Source organism: Phacochoerus africanus, chromosome 15 (assembly GCF_016906955.1).
Source record: "Phacochoerus africanus isolate WHEZ1 chromosome 15, ROS_Pafr_v1, whole genome shotgun sequence".
NCBI lineage: Eukaryota > Metazoa > Chordata > Mammalia > Artiodactyla > Suidae > Phacochoerus > Phacochoerus africanus.
Genome location: NC_062558.1, coordinates 46,482,322 through 46,500,108, shown reverse-complemented (window position 1 = coordinate 46,500,108; position 17,787 = coordinate 46,482,322). Strand labels below are relative to the sequence as shown.

The 17,787-nt window shown below is 55.9% G+C and overlaps 1 protein-coding gene across 8 annotated transcripts in view; it reads right to left on the bottom strand.

Annotated features, from left to right (window-relative positions):
• Nucleotides 1–17,787, bottom strand: part of EMID1 (EMI domain containing 1) — a 72,556-nt gene that overhangs the window by 23,763 nt on the left and 31,006 nt on the right. For 7 of the 8 annotated variants that reach the window (XM_047761420.1, XM_047761421.1, XM_047761419.1 and 4 more), the window contains 6 exons: nt 12,850–12,963; nt 12,313–12,416; nt 4,241–4,324; nt 3,004–3,065; nt 470–590; nt 66–155 (listed from right to left, as the gene is read on the bottom strand). In XM_047761420.1, the coding sequence (XP_047617376.1) occupies nt 66–155; nt 470–590; nt 3,004–3,065; nt 4,241–4,324; nt 12,313–12,416; nt 12,850–12,963 (575 nt within the window). The remainder of the gene's footprint in view (nt 1–65; nt 156–469; nt 591–3,003; nt 3,066–4,240; nt 4,325–12,312; nt 12,417–12,849; nt 12,964–17,787) is intronic. The other variant, XM_047761422.1, reaches the window with a different exon arrangement.

Here is a 17,787-nt window from a genome sequence, read left to right as displayed (position 1 = left end):
CCAGCCAGTGCCCACCTGCAGGGGTGGCCAAGGGAGCTGGAGGAGACAGTGCTGTGGGCACTCACCTGGCGGGCCTCTCATCCCCATCGGGCCCCGGCTGCCAGGGTCTCCCTTAGGGCCAGTGGGCCCAGGAAACCCCCGGGCACCAACTCCATCTGGGGGAGAAAGTACATCAGCTGGGCAGCTGGAGCCTTGCTCTGGCTCCGCCCCCCCAGCCAGCACCGAACATCTTGAGGGAGCAGGGGGGCCCTCATGTTTTCTCTGGCTCTGAGCATCCCTAGGGTGGCGGGGAATGCGGGGGTCAGTGCTCCCAGCTCCCCAGTGCTCAGGGACCCCTGGAGACCAACCCCTCAGGCCTGCTGCAGAGCTGGGAAGACTGAGGACAATGATGGGGTCAAGCTGGGAGTCAGCAGCAGGGAGGGGCCTGAAATCTCACTCCCCCACTCATTCCCACATGGGACCCACTCACCTCGGAGGCCTTTATCCCCCGGACTGCCCTGGGCAGCTGGGGAGCCCCAGAGTAGGGCAGAGTCCTCAGGGGCAGCCAGGGTTGGGGGCACTGCCCGCTCGGTGACAGTCAGCACCGCCACCTGTGGAGGAAGAGGTCAGTAGGGATGGGGTGGGTACCAGGATCTTACCAGAGACAGGCCGGCTGAGGGGCCCCAGTGTGACGGGGGGCAGGAGGCCCATGTAGCCAGTACAACCCAGCCTGGAGTGGAAACCCAGGCTCAAAGGGGCCCAGAACTTTATCAGAAGTGACTGTGGCTCAAAATGTACAATTCATCACATTCATTGTAGAAAAGTCATCACATACCATCACAGCCACCCATGGTGAGTTTTGTCCCCGTGTTTGCTGGGTTGGGTGTTTTTGCCTGTGCTTACTTGCATGTGAATATGTATATTCATATGGACTTATGTGCATAAATAATATGAAACTTCTCTTGGTCTATTAAAGCACCACAGGCTGGAAGAATTGTTACTAACTTTGAAGCGAACTTTGGATTTTTTTGGGGTCTTTTTAAAATTTTTTTGCTTCTTAGGGCAGGGCCTGTGGCATACAGAAGTTCCGAGGCTAGGAGTCGAATTGGAGCTGAAGCCACCAGTCTATGCCACAGGCACAGCAACGCAGGATCCAAGCCACGTCTGCAACCTATACCACAGCTCAGAGCAATGCCGGATCCTTAACCCACTGAGCAAGGCCGGGGTTCGAACCTGCAACCTCGTGGTTCCTAGTCGGATTCGTTTCCATGATGGTGCCATGATGGGAACTCCAAGAGGTGCTTTTTTTTTAAGCGAACTTTGGAAGGGTCTGACATGAAACAGGTGCCAAGGTGTGTACAAAAGCAGTTTTGAGAGTTCCCTGGTGGCTCAGTGGGTTAAGGACCTGACTTTGTCACTACTATGGCTCAGATCACAGCTGTGGTATGGGTTCCATCCTTGGCCTAGGAACTTGCACATGCCACAGGTGCAGCCCCTCCCAAACCACTTTTGGATCCGGTATAGGGGAGAACTTTAAAGGTCAGTGGTGTCCCCTAAGCCAATGACTGAGGATTAAGAGGCCAGAATGCCCACTGGCCAGGGCTGAGGAGCTGGGGGACCTGCCCAGAGAGAAGATGAAACTGTGAAACTCTCAGGCAGATGCAGAACTGAGAACCACCCCCAGATCTAAGGCTCACGTGGGGTTCCCCTGGGAGGGTGCTTGGGGAGCAGGGTAGGGTTTCTGGGTTGCTCACACCTTATAATGGGGGTTCTAACATATGCTGTTTATTTTTTTATCTTTTTGCCTTTTCTAGGGCTGCTCCCACGGCATATGGAGATTCCCAGGCCAGGGGTCTAATCAGATCTGTAGCCACCGGCCCATGCCAGAGCCACAGCCATGCGGGATTTGAGCTTCATCTGCAACCTATACCACAGCTCACAGCAATGCTGCATCCTTAACCCATTGAGCAAGGCCAGGGATCGAACCCTCAACCTCACGGTCCCTAGTCGGATTCGTTAACCACTGCGCCAAGACGGGAACTTCTAACATGTGCTGTTTAGAAGTGTGGTTTTCCCACCTGATAGATACATAAGGGGCATCTTTACATGTTAGAAAGTGGAGGTGTGGTTAATGCCTGTTTAGTACTCGGCAGAGCCAAGCTGGCTAATTATGCAATCACCCATTCTGTTGTTCAGTTTTCAAGTTTCTCTCTTAAGAGTTAATATTTTGGTATCATTGCATCTTATCTAAGGTAAATTCCCAGAGGAGGGAATGATGGAGGAATGGATATGAGGATGAAGTGTAAAAGCCTCTATGTGTGCTTAAAAAATCAGGCAGAAAAGATGCTTAGATGTTGGTAATGGCACAGGTAACTGCTGCCCATGGTTTCCTGGTTAGGTTTTTCATGGTTCTGGGCATTTCATGCATCTAAATTTATTTATTTATTTATTTTGCTTTTTAGGGCCCTTTGGCATATGGAAGTTTCCAGGCTAAGGGTTGAATAGGAGCTATAGCTGCCAGCCTACAACAGTCACAGCAACTCAGAATCCGAGCCATGTCTGCAACCTCCACCACAGCTCATGGCAATGCTGGATCCTTAACCCACTGAGTGAGGCCAGGGATTGAACCCACATCCTCATGGATACTATTTGGGTTCGTAACCTGCTGAGCCACAATGGGAACTCATGTTTCTAAATTTAAAATGTCTTACTTTTTAATGGTTAAAACCTTTTTTTATCTTGAGATAATTTGAGGCATGCAATAGGTGTTTTTGCTTTTTTGGAACTGCAAAGACACATTATGGGAAGGTGACAGGGCAATGAAGGGACTCAGGAGCTTGGGGGTGAGGGGTAGTGTCTAGGAGTATCTGGCTGGGATGGGGATGGGGGAGCTTCGTGGTCCTCCTGGAGGGAGTGCAGGCCAGTCTGTCTGTCCTTGAGCAGTCCCTGGAGGGGAAGCTGAGAAAGCTGGGTTGGGACCAATGGGAGGGTCCTGCCTGCCTGGCAGGGAAGCTGCTCACCCACCTTGGCCTCCAGCACCTTCAGCCGCTCTGTCAGCTCTGCCACTTTGCTGCAGTTGAGACAACCTGTGGGGAGGGAGGAAGCTGGGCTGGGGCTCCAGGTTCCCCTTGGAGCTTGTCAGCCCCCAGGGGTAGGCAGGAGGGAGGGGATAGACACCTGATGATACTGACCCACCAGATGGCCCATCACAGGTAAGGGGCTATAGGGTCACAGCCTGTCCAGGGTGGGTCATGCCCTCTGGTTTCCTTTGGCTCCAGAGCCTCCAGGGGGAACTGAGTCCCACCCAGGACCTGACTCCTCATGCAAAATGACTCCTTTCCTAGAAACCAGGGTAAGAAAGCCTGCTGCTCTGCACCTGAGCAGGGCTGGCCTCAGCCTGCTGGCTCTGGGGACTGACACATCACAGACTGGACTGGTCTCAGACATGCCACTCTGACCCTTCCTCCAGAACCACCATCCAGCTCCTTTGGCCTCCTCAGCAATATCCTTAAGTCACTCATAACCATGCCAGGTATGTGCTGAGCAGTCCTCACCACAATCCTCTGTGTTAGGATGTGTCACCCCCTTCCCTCCATTCACAGCTGGGGATGCTGAGCTCAGACCAAGCATAGAGTGAGCGCTGAACAGGCAAAAGCCTGGGGCGGAGTCCCAGCACTGCCCCTTCCGGGCTGTGGGGCCTTGGGCAGGGCACGTCCCCTCTCTGATCCTCAGCTTCCTTCTCTCTAAAGTGGAGGCAGGAAGTTCCCATGTGGTGCAATGGGCTTAATGATCTGGTGTTGCTACAGCCGTGGCAGAGTTTGCTGCTGTGGTGAGGGTTTGTTCCCTGGCCCAGGAACTTCCACATGCCGCGAGTGCAGCCAAACATATAAACTATAAATAAATAAAGTAGCGACAGGGATGCTTCCTGGGGTGGGGGGTGTTGTGAGGTTTAAACGAGTTGATGATGGAAAACTCCTAGCCTCTAACCCTGAAGACATTCAGAAAAGTATCATTTAAATAAAAAAAGGAAGCTGCGGGGGGGCCTGGACTTGTATATGCAAAACTCTGGAGGTCCTGGGTCTCGGGGTACCTGGGCCCAGGTCAGACTCCTCTTGGGGCCCTTCCCCTCTGGCAGCCTGGGGTGGACAAGGGCTGGGCACTATCCCTAATCCTCCACTGCTGTGCTTTCAGGACAGTGACAACCAGCTCCTCCAGCCTCCCCCTGCCCAGGGGGACCCCAAGCAGCTGCCCCAGGACCCACCTGAGAAGGCCGTGGGCCGAAGTGCCATCCGCCGCATGGCAATGCCTGACCAGCTGGGCTCCACGAAGCCAGAGGAGCCTGCAACTAAGGGACAGGGAGGGTGAGAGCCCTGTTGGCCATGACATCTTGTTTTATACCCACCTCCACCACCCCCACCACTGTAGCCACTTTGGGGACCCCTATTCCCCTTAGTGAAGAGTGAGATAGAAGCCCAGAGAGGTGGGGCAGTTTACCTGTGTCACACAGCATGAACTGGGCTGAGATGGAACAAGGCTGCCAGCCTGATGGGGCTGGGGAGAGGGGCTGGTGATGGGTGTGGGCCATGGGTGAGGCTGGGGGCTTCTCCAACAACCCCTGCAAGCTGCATGGGTTAAGATCTTGAAGCTAACAGATGCAAGGTCAGGTCCCAGCCCCACCACTTGCTGACCTGTGTGACTTGTCCTCCCTGGACCTACCTATCTTCTCCTCTGTAAAATGGGATCCAGGGAGCTCCCACTGTGGCTCAGAGGGTTAAGAACCCGACTAGTATCCATGAGGATGTGGTTTCGATCCCTGGCTTTGCTCAGTGGGTTAAAGGATCCGGGGTTGCCATAAGCTGCGGTGTAGGCTGCAGATGCAGCTCAGACCTGATGTTGCTGTGGTTGTGGTGTAGGCCAGCAGCTGCAGCTCCAATGCAACTCCTAGCCTGGGAACTTCCATATGCTGTGGGTGCGGCCCTAAAAAGCAAAAAAAATCAAAATTAAAAAATAAATAAAATCAGATACTAAGGCCTCCACACTTGCCAGGCCAGCATGCGGCCTGAGGACAGTGATGCATGCACTGTGCACACACAGGGCCTGGCATGCAGTAGGCACTCAATAAACGCAGTAACGTTGCCATCCACTCTCCCTCTCCCTGACCCACTTGGTAAGACGACACTAGAGTGGATCCAGCCCTCGTTTTAAATGAAAACCAGAAGGAAGCTGGCTGCCTGGGAGGGCGGGGGGGTGGGGGGTGGGGCGTTCTAGGCGCCCATCCCTGCTGCCACCCCCATGAAGAGCAGGCCATCCTGTCCTGGCTGGTCTGGCTTTGGGGGTCTGGTTTTCTGCACAGCTGGAGGGCTTCTGGAGCCAGCAATGGCAATTGCCTTCTTCTACCCCCCTGCCCCCCACCCCAGGCCTGCCTTTTAAGGCCACAAAGTGTCGCCTGGGGGGAGACAAGACCCAAATAAGGCACGGGCCTGGCAGCTCAGAGCCAGGCTGCGGGTTGGTGCAGGGAGTGGGAGGCCCCGGGAATTCAAACCAGACGGGTCCCTCTGGCCAGCCCCCTGCAGGGAGGCTGCCAGGTCCTCTCTGGGTCCCACCACGGGGCCTTGGCTCATACTAGGCCTGGCCCAGCATGCCCTCCACAGGGACCCATGACTTGCCCCCCTCACAGGGGACAAATCTCACCTGGGGTGAATAAAGGCTGCCCAGGACTAGGGCAGGGGTTGGGGGTGGGGTCTGTGGGCAGAACAAAGGCAGTTGTGGGGTTGCCACTGTGAGCCATGCCTGGTGCTAAGTGCATCACATGGGCCAGGTCCATCCTACAAGGTAGGTAATAATAATAACAGCTAAGGCTTGTTTAGCCCTTACTTTGGGCCCAGAACATTCTAGGCACGTCTCACATACAGTATCACCTCACTGTTCTCTCGAAGCCCCATACGTGGGTGCTAACATCTCCTCCACTCTACAGATGGGGAACCTGAGGCACAGAGATGTTGGGTATCACCACTCCTCTGTGCCCCGTGCCCAGATAAATAGACGAGTGGATATGAGGGTTTCCCTTTTGGGGGGGGGGGAAGGAGGCAGAGGGGTGAAGGGGCTGGTGGCCCAGCTGAAGGCTGGAGCCTGGATTAGAACCCGGGTTAGTCTAACTCCAGGACCCGCCTCCTTCCTGGGCTACCTGGCACCATAGGTCAGCCCCCAAGTCTCCCCGGGCAGGGGACGCTGGTTCCTAAGAAGAGTGGCCTTGGCCAGACCTCCTCATCCTCTTTGCTCCCAGGTGAAGTCGTCAAAGGCCACTTTATGACTTTTCAGGAAGTCCACCAAAAGAAGTGGCCGTCTCTCAACGCCACGGAAGTCTGGGTGTTTTCTGCGATGAAGTCTGGTGGGGCGTCAACCCTGCCCCCCTCCCCCCAACCCTGCTCCAGTCTTTTCTTTTTTTCCACAGCACTTTCCACCCTCTAACATGTCATCTGCTGTGCCAGCTCCGCAGTCTGATCTTCCACCACCACCCACCCCCCCCCACCCCCCTGGCTGGAACCCGAGCAGGGACCTCGCCCGTCTTGTGCGTGGCCAGGAAAAGTGCCTGGCACACAGTAGGGCCCCGCCGGCCTCAATAAACCTCTTGATGATGAATGCATGAATCACTGGCTGAAAATGAATTTAAAGCAAGCAAACAAAATAAAAGGCAAAATAATCTGGACAGAAAAACACAACTGTCTTTGAAAATGAGCATAAATGTAACGTTACACTGGGGTGTCCCCAAGGTATTATTCTGTGAGCTTGTGGTTGGAAAGTCTTTTTCAACTCACTTGCTTTGGGACATTTCACTGGGAGCCAAAGAGAATGAGAAGAACTAATGAAAACATGGCCTGACCAACAGTGTAGACAGAACTGCCTCAAAGAAAACTGTGAGTTAAAACTTAAAAAAAAGTCTAAGGAGTTCCCGTTGTGGCTTAGCAGTTAATGAACCCAACTAGCATCCATGAGGACGTGGGTTCGATCCCTGGCCTTGCTTGTGGGTTAAGGATCTGGCATTGCTGTGAGCTGTAGTGTAGGTCACAAATGCAGCTCAGATGCCGCATTGCTGTGGCTGTGGCGTAGGCCAGCGGCTACAGCTCCAATTGGACCCCTAGCCTGGGAACCTCCATATGCCGGGGGTGTGGCCCTAAAAAGACAAAAAGGCAAAAAAAGGAGAAAGCTTAAATAAACAACAAAAACTGTCCAAAAGACCAGAAAAGATTGGATCTGGATTCAGGACTCCCAGACATGGTTCCCCAACCTCCCTCAAATTCTGATAAACTCACAGAAAGACTTTAAGGGATGAATCAGGTTGTAAATGGCCTGGAAGAAAGCCACAGGTTGGGGAAGCCTCCTATAGGATGAAATGTCACATCCCTCCCACTGGTTGAGCCAGGGCCCCTGAGAGGGGGCCCCAGTAGGCTCAGAGCCCCCCTCACCCCAGCCTGGTGGTCCATCCTGAAGGACCCTTCCTCAGCCCCAACCTCACTTGGCTAGTCCCAGGAGCACAAACCCTGGCCCTACTCTGGGACCCTGACTGGGACCACCACCTGGGAGGTCCTCAGCAGCGCCACACACACACACACACACACACACACACAACCTCCCCACAGCTGCTCCCATGTCACCTCCTCCAGGAAGCCTTCCTGGACAGACCAGGCAATCCACCAAAGCCCCCTTCCCCCACAAGCTCTCATCACTCCATCTTGACCTCCAGAAGGCCAGTGCCATCTGTGGTTTCACCCTGTGCCCCCAAGGCAGCCCCCCTTCCCTTTGCTAAGTGTCTACTACTCCTTCTCAACGGATCTTCATGAGAATGCTGAGGCCCAGAGAGGAGGGGTTGCCTGTCCACACAGCAGGACCAGAGTGGGGGAAGAGAAGGGAAGAGCATGGAATTCAAATGCTATCCTTTAGCAGGGGGTGTGAGAAGTTGGGGTATCTCTGGACCCCACATCTGACTTTCTTTCCAAGGGGCTTCTTCCTTCACAACCCTTCCCCCAGGTCTGCTGGGTCCAGTGACCACAGGGCGCAGCCTCCCCGGCCCCAGCCCAGCTCTCCTCCTGGGAATTTATTTGCAAATATAAATATTTGCTGCTGTTGGCCTGAGCCAGGGTTCGGGGTCAGGGGCTGGGGTTGGGAGCTCCAAGAAAGCAGCCCTCTGGGAAGCCCCAGTCTGTGTCTGTTCAGCTCCTCCTTGGGTAAAATGAGGTCCCCACTCATTTCCCGAGCATTCCCAGGAGTGGATGGATGGGGGGCGGATCCAGGCTGATTCATACAGCGTTTAACCTGCAGGATTCCAAGTCTGTGAAGTAAAGCACAGGCTTGGCCCCGCCCCTGGCATCTGGTTAAATGCATGAAGGATGAAGGATGTTCGGGAAGGGCCAGCCCTGGGCAGCGGAGAGGCTGAGGGGTCCACAGAAGTGCCGGGCTGGTCCTGGGCTTTTTTACTGTGTGACCTTGGGCAAACTCCTTCCTTTGCTGTTCCCCACCATGGAGGGCAGGGGCTGTAGGGGTCCATGCATGGGGAAGAGACAGGTGTAAAGGGCAGATGGGGGCAGTGGGGGAGAAAGCGGAGGCTGCCTGGCTCTGGGGGAGCCTATGGGGGGTAAGGTGAGGGAGCTCCTCTTTCTTTCCTTTTTTTTTTGTCTTTTTACAGCCATACCCATGGCATATGGAAGTTTCCAGACTAGGGGACAAATTGGAGCTTCAGCTGCTGGCCTTCGTCACAGCCACAGCCACAGCAACTCAGGACCCAAGCTGTATCTGTGAACTGTACCGCAGCTTTCAGCAACGCCAGATCCTTAACCCACTGACTGAGGCCAGGGATCCAACCCATGTCCTCAGGGATGCTAGTCAGGTTCTTAACCTGCTGAGTCTGGGAGGGGACAGGACTGAGATTGGCTTCCATTACTCCAATTGTCTAAACACGCTTCCTATGATGTCCTTGGCTGGCACTGCTGCAAAGACCCCAGCTCCGGTCTGACTGATGGGCTTTAACTCCATTGGTGGCCCTGAGCAACGGTACACCTCTCTGCCAGCCTACTTCCATATCTGCCCTGCTGTCCCTGGTCATGATGGCAGAATGCAGGTCAGTACAAATCATGGTGCCCGGCATGAAGGGATGGTGGCAGCTTCCTCCCCCAGGAGAGTCTCAGGCAGGGGACACTGCGGACCCTAGGTCAGAGGCCTCAGGAGAAGCCCAGTCATAATGCTACTTGCTGTGTGACCTTGCGTGAAACCGACACAGGATCTCCTGAGCTGAGCCTCACTTTCATTATCTGGACAGTGTGACTGTTGGGAGAGAGACCTGTCTGCAGGGAGCCCCCAGAGCTACTAGGGCGGCCACTAAGCCCTGCTCTAGGCAGAGCCCAATAGCCCAGGCCACTCAGGGGTTCTTCCCAGACAATGCATTCTGGTCTTGGCCATTCCTGGCCCATTGTTTCTGGTGGGAACCAGATGAGAGCCTGGGCCAGTCTTCCTCCCTGCCATCCAGCTCATGTCCCGAGGCCTGGAGACACTAACAGGTGGATGCTTCGCCAGGCTGGTCCCAGTCCCAGCTCTCATGCTGAGCGGCCTCAGGCCCACCCCTCACTTCTCTGAGACTCAGTATCTCCATCTGCAAAAAGGGGCCTATTCAAGGCCCTTCCACTTGGTTGTCAAAAACATGAAAGAGACCAGCCTTGCTCATCATCATGGAACAAACACTCCCTCTATGCAGGTGGGAAAACCAGGGCAAAGGGCCATGAAGTCCGCCAGCCTCACAAACCTGGTCTTGAGACTAGAGGCCCTATTTGCCAAGCAGCTGACTGAGAAATAGGGTCTCAGAAGTGGGAGGCAGGGCAGACTCCACAGCACAGGGGGCCTGAGGGGGAAGGAAGACAGTTACTAAGTAGCTATGTTGGAGGCAAGAGTCTCTGGTCCTTATAACAAGGGAGGAGGTGGTCATGTCTCATTCCCAGGTGACCTCCAGAAAGAGATGGGGTTCTGAGAGGTGAAGAGGCTTGCCCCAGGTCACACAGCACAGCATAGCTGATCCATGGCTGGATTCTGGAATGACAGGTGGTCCCTCTCCCTCTTCAGCTCACTCTGGGCCCTGCTGCTCCTGGCGATGCAGCTCTTTGGCCCCAGGTCATGTCATAGCACTGGACAGATGGAGAGGGCAGTCACCAGCAGGGGAAACAGCTGGGGAAGCCCAGCCCGAAGCTGGCTGCTGTAGGAAGAGCAGGGCCTGGCATGGGTCAGCGATGGCCTCATGCTTCCCCACCCTCTACTCCCAGGGCCCCAGCAGGGCAATTTTCTAGACTATGGAGGCCTGGGCACCCTTTACTCACCCTGAGCTTGTGGGTGGGGAGGGGCCTTCTCATCCCATCAGGCATCACATGCTGCCCCCATGGGCTGCCACGCCCCCTGCAGGGTCTTTACTGCTTCATTTTATCCTCACAACATCCCTGGGAAGCAGACTATAAGATCCTGCCCGTTTGACAGATGAGGGCACTGAGGCTCAGTGCAGGAGAGCCCCAGGCTGTTGCAAGAGCACAAGGCAGCTTAGTGCCCTTTAGAGAAGGCGCCCCTCCCTCTGAGTGGGCACAAGACAAGTGCCGCCTGAATGGCAGCTTTTTCCCCGCCACCCCACCCCATGCCTTGCACAATGACTTGCACAATGCATGGGGAGTCCCTGGCCCAAGGCCACACAGCTGGCGTGTGGCAAAGCCAGCCTGGCCCATGAAGCCCCCATCTCCAGGTTGGGACCCCAAGGCCCTGCAGAGGGAGAGGTCAGGGTTGGTCTAGCCCCAGGCCTTGTCTTGCACCCCTGCCTCACTATCGGCAGATCCCCAGTCCTTAGCCTGGCTTCTGATGTGTGGCCTATGGCTGCTGGACGTAAGGGCATGGGCGCTGCCCCCACCTGCTCCATGACAGCCCCACAGACCTGGGACGGTCTGCCCTTGGGAGGGGAGCCAGGGACAGAGAGGCCTATGTCTGGGCAGGCCCTGCCTGGCCACCCTCAACCCTGGAGATTCACTCCCTCTTCACCACCAGCTCCTCTGTGGCCTCCTGGCTGGCTCCCCTCTAGCCCTGGGGCTCTTCTGCCTCCCCCTCTTTCTCCCAGCAGCCTGGGGCCTGGGTGTGCTGTTCCCGGTCCCCTCTCATCTGCCCCTCCTTGCCTCCCACACCTGCTTTGGTGGGGAGCCTCTCTGCAGGACCCCTGCGGGGTGTCGGGCAGCTCCCCACTGCCCTGCTCTTCCCCAGCTGTGTTGGGGACTCTTCCTCATGGAAACCACCTCACTGCCCGACCCTGCTGGACTCTGGGCTTGCAATTGCTCCTCTCTGGGCCCCCACTGCTCCATCTGTGAACTGGGGCTGTTGCAGGGTAGCGGGAGGTGAAGTGTGTAAATCCCTCCAGAGGCACCTCTGAACGGTGACTTGCTAGCATCACATGCCCCTGATGCAGAGGCCGCGTTTCACTCTTTCGTGTTTCTGGAATTGGAGTGTATATGTTGACCGATGTTCACACTATTGTGATGCCTGGGGGCACTCAGGCCTAAGGGGCCTCTAGACCAGTTCCTCCTCTTTACAGCCATTCTTGGGAGCATAGCTCTTGGTACCCCCAAAATTTCTGCTCCCTGGGTTCAGCCAGATAGTGAGGCTGGATGCAGTCTGGACCACTGAGTAGAAGCTGGTGCCTGAGAGGAGACGGCTCTCCCAGGAACCACGTGGCCAGGTGCTGGGGGGGTGCGGGCTACCTCCTCTGCGCCCCGAGCTACTGAACTGCATGCAGAGAAGGTGGTGGGGTGAGAAGGGTTCCTCCGCCTGGGACCCACTCCACACGCAGGGGGCCCAGCTGAGTCCTCCCATCCCTGAGGGCCTGGGGAAAGCCAGGCAGATCTGGGTTCGAATCCTGCCCCTTAGGAGCCATGTGCCCACACACCCCGAGACTTGATTTCCTCACCTTCCAGACGGGTGCAACTGTCCCGACCTTGCTGAGCCACTGCCCTAAATTGTGCTCTGCTTCCCTGCGTTGTTCCGACCTCCCATGAAAACACCCCAAGTTTGGAGGAAAGGCTTGGAATGCGTGACCTAAGACTTTCACGGCACGTATGGAATTCCTCTAGGATTCCTGACAGTCTTCCAAGAGGCAGGCAGTCCACACCCATGGGACCGCGGACACCCACTGTGACTGGCTGTGTCTGGCTGGCAGCTCTGTGCAGCGGGTCCGGTGTGCGTGGCGCTGCACCCTGCAGCATCTACAGTCTCAGCTCCCTCCCATGCCCCTGAGGGGAGGCGCCCGGCCTTTGCCTGGGGCTGTCCTACCTTCCTCGCAGCTCGCCCCCGTGTGCCCAGGGCAGCACCTCCACTCGCGGGCTGTCACCGTCTTGTACATCACCTTGTATGTGGGTCTCACCACAGTTCTGTAGCTGAAAGAGGGCCCAGGTGGCCTGGCTCAGACAGGGCCTTCTGCCACCTCTCCCACCATCCAGGGGGACAAAGCTAGAGCCTCCAGGGTCCTCAGCCGCCTCCAAGGCCCTCTCTCCCCCTACCTTCTGGGAATCAGCCCCTCCACTCCTCCCCCAGCCCCCCCCCCGGGAGGGTGATCTAGAAACCAACTGGACAAGAAGTGCCTGTGAGCGGGACTGGCCTGACCCAGAGGTGAATGTGCATTGAATGAAGGCATATGGGTGAATAGTGGAATCCCCCCTCCAGGAAGCCCTCCAGGGTGGCCCAAGAGCCAAGTGGAAGTGCTTAGACTAGGCAATGGTTCCTTTGTCCACCCACCCTTGGGGTCCCAGGCTTCCTCTGCACTCCTGATGCAACCCCGGCACCAACCCTTCTCCACATGGTCTCACTCACCTGTTCCCAGGGCAGCTCATAGGCCAGGGGCAATTCTGCAGGACACGCTGAAGGTAGGTGCCGTTCTGCACATGGCACGAGATGGTGCGGGTCACCACGTATGAGCACCAGTTCCTGAAACAGACCAAAAATGGGATGCTCAGGAGGCACACACAGCCTGTGTTCTCTCCAGGAGCCCCAATCTCCAGGCAGTGAGACACCTGAGCTCCCTATGTCCTTTAGGTCTCTGTGGGAATCTGTGTTGCTGTGGTTGAGGAGTGGACTCCAGAGCCCTGGAGGAGTGGCTGTGCTGGGGACTCTTGGGGGTCCTGGGGTATGAGCTGTAGGGGTGCTTCCTCCTCAGCATCTCCTCTCCAACTACTGCTTCCCGCCACCCACCTGGACAATGGCAGCAGCCCCTCCATCTCGCCCCTGTCTCCCCAGAGGGAGGGTCATACAATGGAAACCAGGCCAGGTCTCTTGCTCAGCCCTACTCTCAACCTGCTGTGTCTCCTGCACCCATTCCTGCCATGGAGTCCCCCAGTCCAGGCCTTTGCTCATGCTGGGCCCGCTGTCTGGAGCACCCTTCCCCCAGTTCTCCACCTGGCTCCTCCTACCTTCAAAGCCCCACTGTGCTGTCGCCTCTCCCCCTGTCCTCTCCCACCTGCACCCCCCATGGAGCAGAACCAAAGGTTCCCTGCCCTGGACCCGCAGTACTCTGTACACCTGTCATGCTGAGTCAAGGTGGTGGTTCAGGTCTGCCCCCTCCCTCCCCGAGGCATGAGAGAGGCGCCCTGCTCGTTCATCCTCAGGTCCCCTCTGTGTGACAGCTGGGATGCACAATCAACATCCCGGGCCTGAAGGACTGACTTCTCCAAATGGCAACTAATATAATTGCCTTACGCTGCATATATGGAGCACCTACTGTATGCTACAGGTATTTATATCATTTTCCCACAATGAGCCAGGAATGCCCCCCTCCCACTTAGAGGAGTAAACTGAGGCTCAGGGAGGGAGGACAACAGTTCATGTCACACAGCTGGTGCGTGGCGGATCTGGACTTGAACCCAGGAATATGGATGGCTCAGCCTGGCCCCTGACTCCATCCCAGAGGCCTCAGCTCCCATCTCCTCCCCATCAGAGCCACGGTCTGTGGCTCTGTGAAGACCTCAGCCTGGGAACTTGCTGACCCCGGGCTCCAGGCCACAAAGGAAAGTCTGGTGGGGTGGGGGCTCAAGCTGAGAAGGGTCACCTGAAACGGTCCTTCCTTTCCCAGACCTGGGAAAAAATGCAGGCCTGTGACCCCGTGCAGGGCTGAGGGCCGGTGAGCACCTGGAATGTCTCGGCCATCACAGAGGGGCCCACCACTGCTAAAACCCAGCCCCTGGCTGCTGCCCCACCCCCACTCAGCCCACCTGAAAGAGAAAGTCAGGAACCAGTTGACACACTTGCTATGGGACACTGGGGAAGTCCCTTGACTGTCCTGCATCCTACTGGAATCAGTTCCAAAAGGATGACACAACCGGGCCACAGGCACAGAGGTGGAAAAGCTGGAGAAGGATGACTGTATTAGCCCAGAGACTTGGTGGGAGCTCAATAGAGCCCTTGACGACCCCACGGCAGAGGCGACAGGTGCTTGTTATGGCACCATCAGGAACAGCCCAAAACTGGAACAGCCCAAGTGGGACCCCTAGACACGGAGGACCAGAGGCTGTGATGGAGCCTGAGGTCTCCAAGTGCCTGATTAAGGAGGAAAAGTACGTGCAGACCAATAGAGGGAAGAGATTTCTATGAATATAAGAAGAGAAAGCCAAGAGGCTGTCTGTACATGTTTGCACATAGAGAGAGGTGGGTATAAAGTGGGGAAAAGCAAACTGCCACCTCTGTGGGCGGAGAGGAGTGTTCCATCTGCTCTGTTCATCACGCTGGGAGCTGGGCCTTCCACCCGCCACTTTACAGATGGGAAGACTGAGGCTCTAGGGTCTGGGATGTACCCTGGGCCCCCAGGATAAGCAACACAGTTCAGATTAGAACCCAGGTCTGCCTAACCCCAGGGCTTGTATTCTTTTTGTCTTTTTAGGGCCGCACCTGGGGCATATAGAGAGTCCCAGGCTAGGGGTCGAATTGGAGCCTCAGCTGCTGGCCTACGTCACAGCCACAGCAACATCAGATCTGAGCCACGTCTGCGACCTACAACACAGCTCACGGCAACGCCAGATCCTTAACCCACTGTGCAAGGCCAGAGAACTAAACCACAACCTCATGGTTCCCAGTCGGATTTGTTTCAGCTGCACCACGACGGGAACTCCAGGGTTTGTACTCTTATGTTGTGAGTCACACGGGAAGTCCAGGGCTTGTACTCTTAACCACAGGATGGAAACGTTTCTCCAAATGAGCAGGTGGGATTTTAGAAGTTTAAAAAGATGCATTTTTAAACTGTGGCTCAGCAGAAATGAATCTGACCAGCATCCATGAGGACACAGGTTTGATCCCTGGCCTCACTCAGTGGGTCAAGGATCCACTGCATTGCTGTGGCTGTGGTGTAGGCTGGCAGCCATAGCTCCGATTCAGCCCCTTGCCTGACAGCCTCCATATGCCATGGGTGCGGCCATAGAAAGAAAAGGTGCATTTCGAAAGGCCCCCGACCCTTTGAGCTGTGATTTTAAAAAAAATCTGTTGGGGAGTTCCCGTCATGGCTCAGTGGTTAACGAATCCAACTAGGAACCATGAGGTTGCGGGTTCGATCCCTGGCCTTGCTCAGTGGGTTAAGGATCCGGCTTTGCCATGAGCTGTGGAGTAGATTGCAGACGCAGCTTGGATCCTGAGTTGCTGTGGCTATGGCGTAGGCTGGCGGCTACAGCTCCGATTTGACCCCTAGCCTGGGAACCTCCATATGCCGTGGGAGCGGCTCAAGAAATGACCAAAAAAAAAAAAAAATCTGTTGGGATCTTCTTTGGGGGAGACATAAGCCCCTTTGGGAGACTGATGTGAGTTGTCACTCTTTCCCAGAAAAACACATAAAACTTGGGGTACAAACTCAGGGGGGCTCAGGGACCCCTAAGACTGTGTGATGGACCCTGTGAGTGGAGGAAGGAGGGAGGGAGGGAGCAACCTAGGCAGAGGACAGTCAGAAGCACCAGACACAGGAGGGCGGCCCTGAGCACAGAATGAAGATTCCGGGTCAGTGTGTAGATTCACACACATGCACACACATCAAACACACCAGTTTGCGTCTTCTCCCCACCTCAGATCACTGCCTACAAGAGTCCCTCTGCCTGGAAAGCCCTCCCCCTGCTCCAGCAAACTCCTATTCATCCTTTGGGGTGGGGGTCTTGGTCCTGAGGCCCTGGGCACAGCTGGGCACCTGCAGGGGTTTCCACAACCACTCACAGTAACCCTGAGCTTTTTTCTTCCCTGAAGGTGCTGGGGGAGGATGCTGGTGCAGACCAAGCCAGCATGGGGCTCAGCCCAAGCACCCAAGGTGGCTCGTTGAATGACTGAATGACTGAGAACAGACAGGGTTTGGTAGAGGAGCCAGGACTCAGGCTCCCTAAGGTGGGCGCACTCATTGGCAGCCCTGACTCCATCCCACTGCTCTTGGGAGCTTCTTTTCCAGGGTGTCATTGGTGATAAGCTTCCCAAGAACCTGGTGAGGCTGGGTGAGCTCCTGAGGGATGGGGAGATGGCAGGGGCTGGGAGGCGGCAGGGCTTCTCTCCTGGGCCTGCCACTTCCGCCTACTCAGCACCTCTGGGGCCCCCAGAGGCCGCAGGGAGGAGAGAAACAGGCCAGACCAGCTCAGCTTGGCACCAGCCCCCACTCCCCCTCCCAGCTAGGGCCCCCCACCTGCCCTCCACCCCCTGCAAGGAGGGGACCAGGAGACTTTGTCTCCACGAGGCTGAGGGCTGTGATCCTGTGATCCGGAACAGTGATAGGGGCTAATTGCAGGAGGCAGCCAAGTGGGCTGGGGGCCAAGGGCCGTTATGAAAAGGAGAGGAAAGAAAGAAGACACAGAGCCGGGTACGGTAAATAGAGCCAGAACCCCTCACCAGAGGCTAAGCTCCAGTCCTGGCTCTGCTTCGTCCTTGCTTGGTGACCTTGGACAAGGCCCTGACCCTCTCTGGGCCTCCCTTTGCCCGTCTGCAAATGGGGACAGCAGAACCTTCTCCTGCAGGGAGGTCTCACCCACCCAAAGCCTTAGCAAAGCAATGATGGCTATTGGTAATTTTTTTTTTTTTTTTTTTTAGCTTTTTAGGGCCACACTTGGGACACATGGAGCTTCCCAGACCAGAGGTTGACTCAGAGCTACAGCTACCAGCCACAGCCACAGCCACACCAGATCAGAGCTGTGTCTGTGAACTACACCACAGCTCAAGGCAATGCCGGATCCTTAACCCACTGATTGAGGCCAGGGATCAAACCCAAAACCTCACGGTTCCTAGTCGGATTCACACCACATGGGAACTCCTATTGGTAACTCTTGTTCCTGGACCGTGACCTGGGCCCCACACTAGGCAGCAGTGGTCCAGTGGCTTCCCTGAGAGACACCAGCACCACACCTTCTTCTGCACAAGATCCTCCCTTTGACTCTTGGATAGGGACTGTCAGGCTCTGTGTGTCAGAGGGGGAAACTGAGGCCCCGAGAGAAGTCACCTGCCCAGGTCATCCATACAGGTGTAGCCCTGGGATCTGATCTCCTGGAAGAGGGCTTGGAAAGAGAACTCTCCTCTCTCTCTTTTTTTTTTTTTTTTTAATGTTTTTTTAGGGCCGCACCCGCTGCATATGGAAGTTCCCAGGCTAGGGGTCAAATTGGAGCTGCAGCCACTTTCCTACAGCACAGCCATAGCAATGCCAGATGTGAGCCGCATCTGTGACCTACAGCACAGCTCACATTAACGCCGTATCCTTAACCCACTGAGTGGGGCCAGGGATTGAACTTGTGTCCTCATGGATACTAGTTG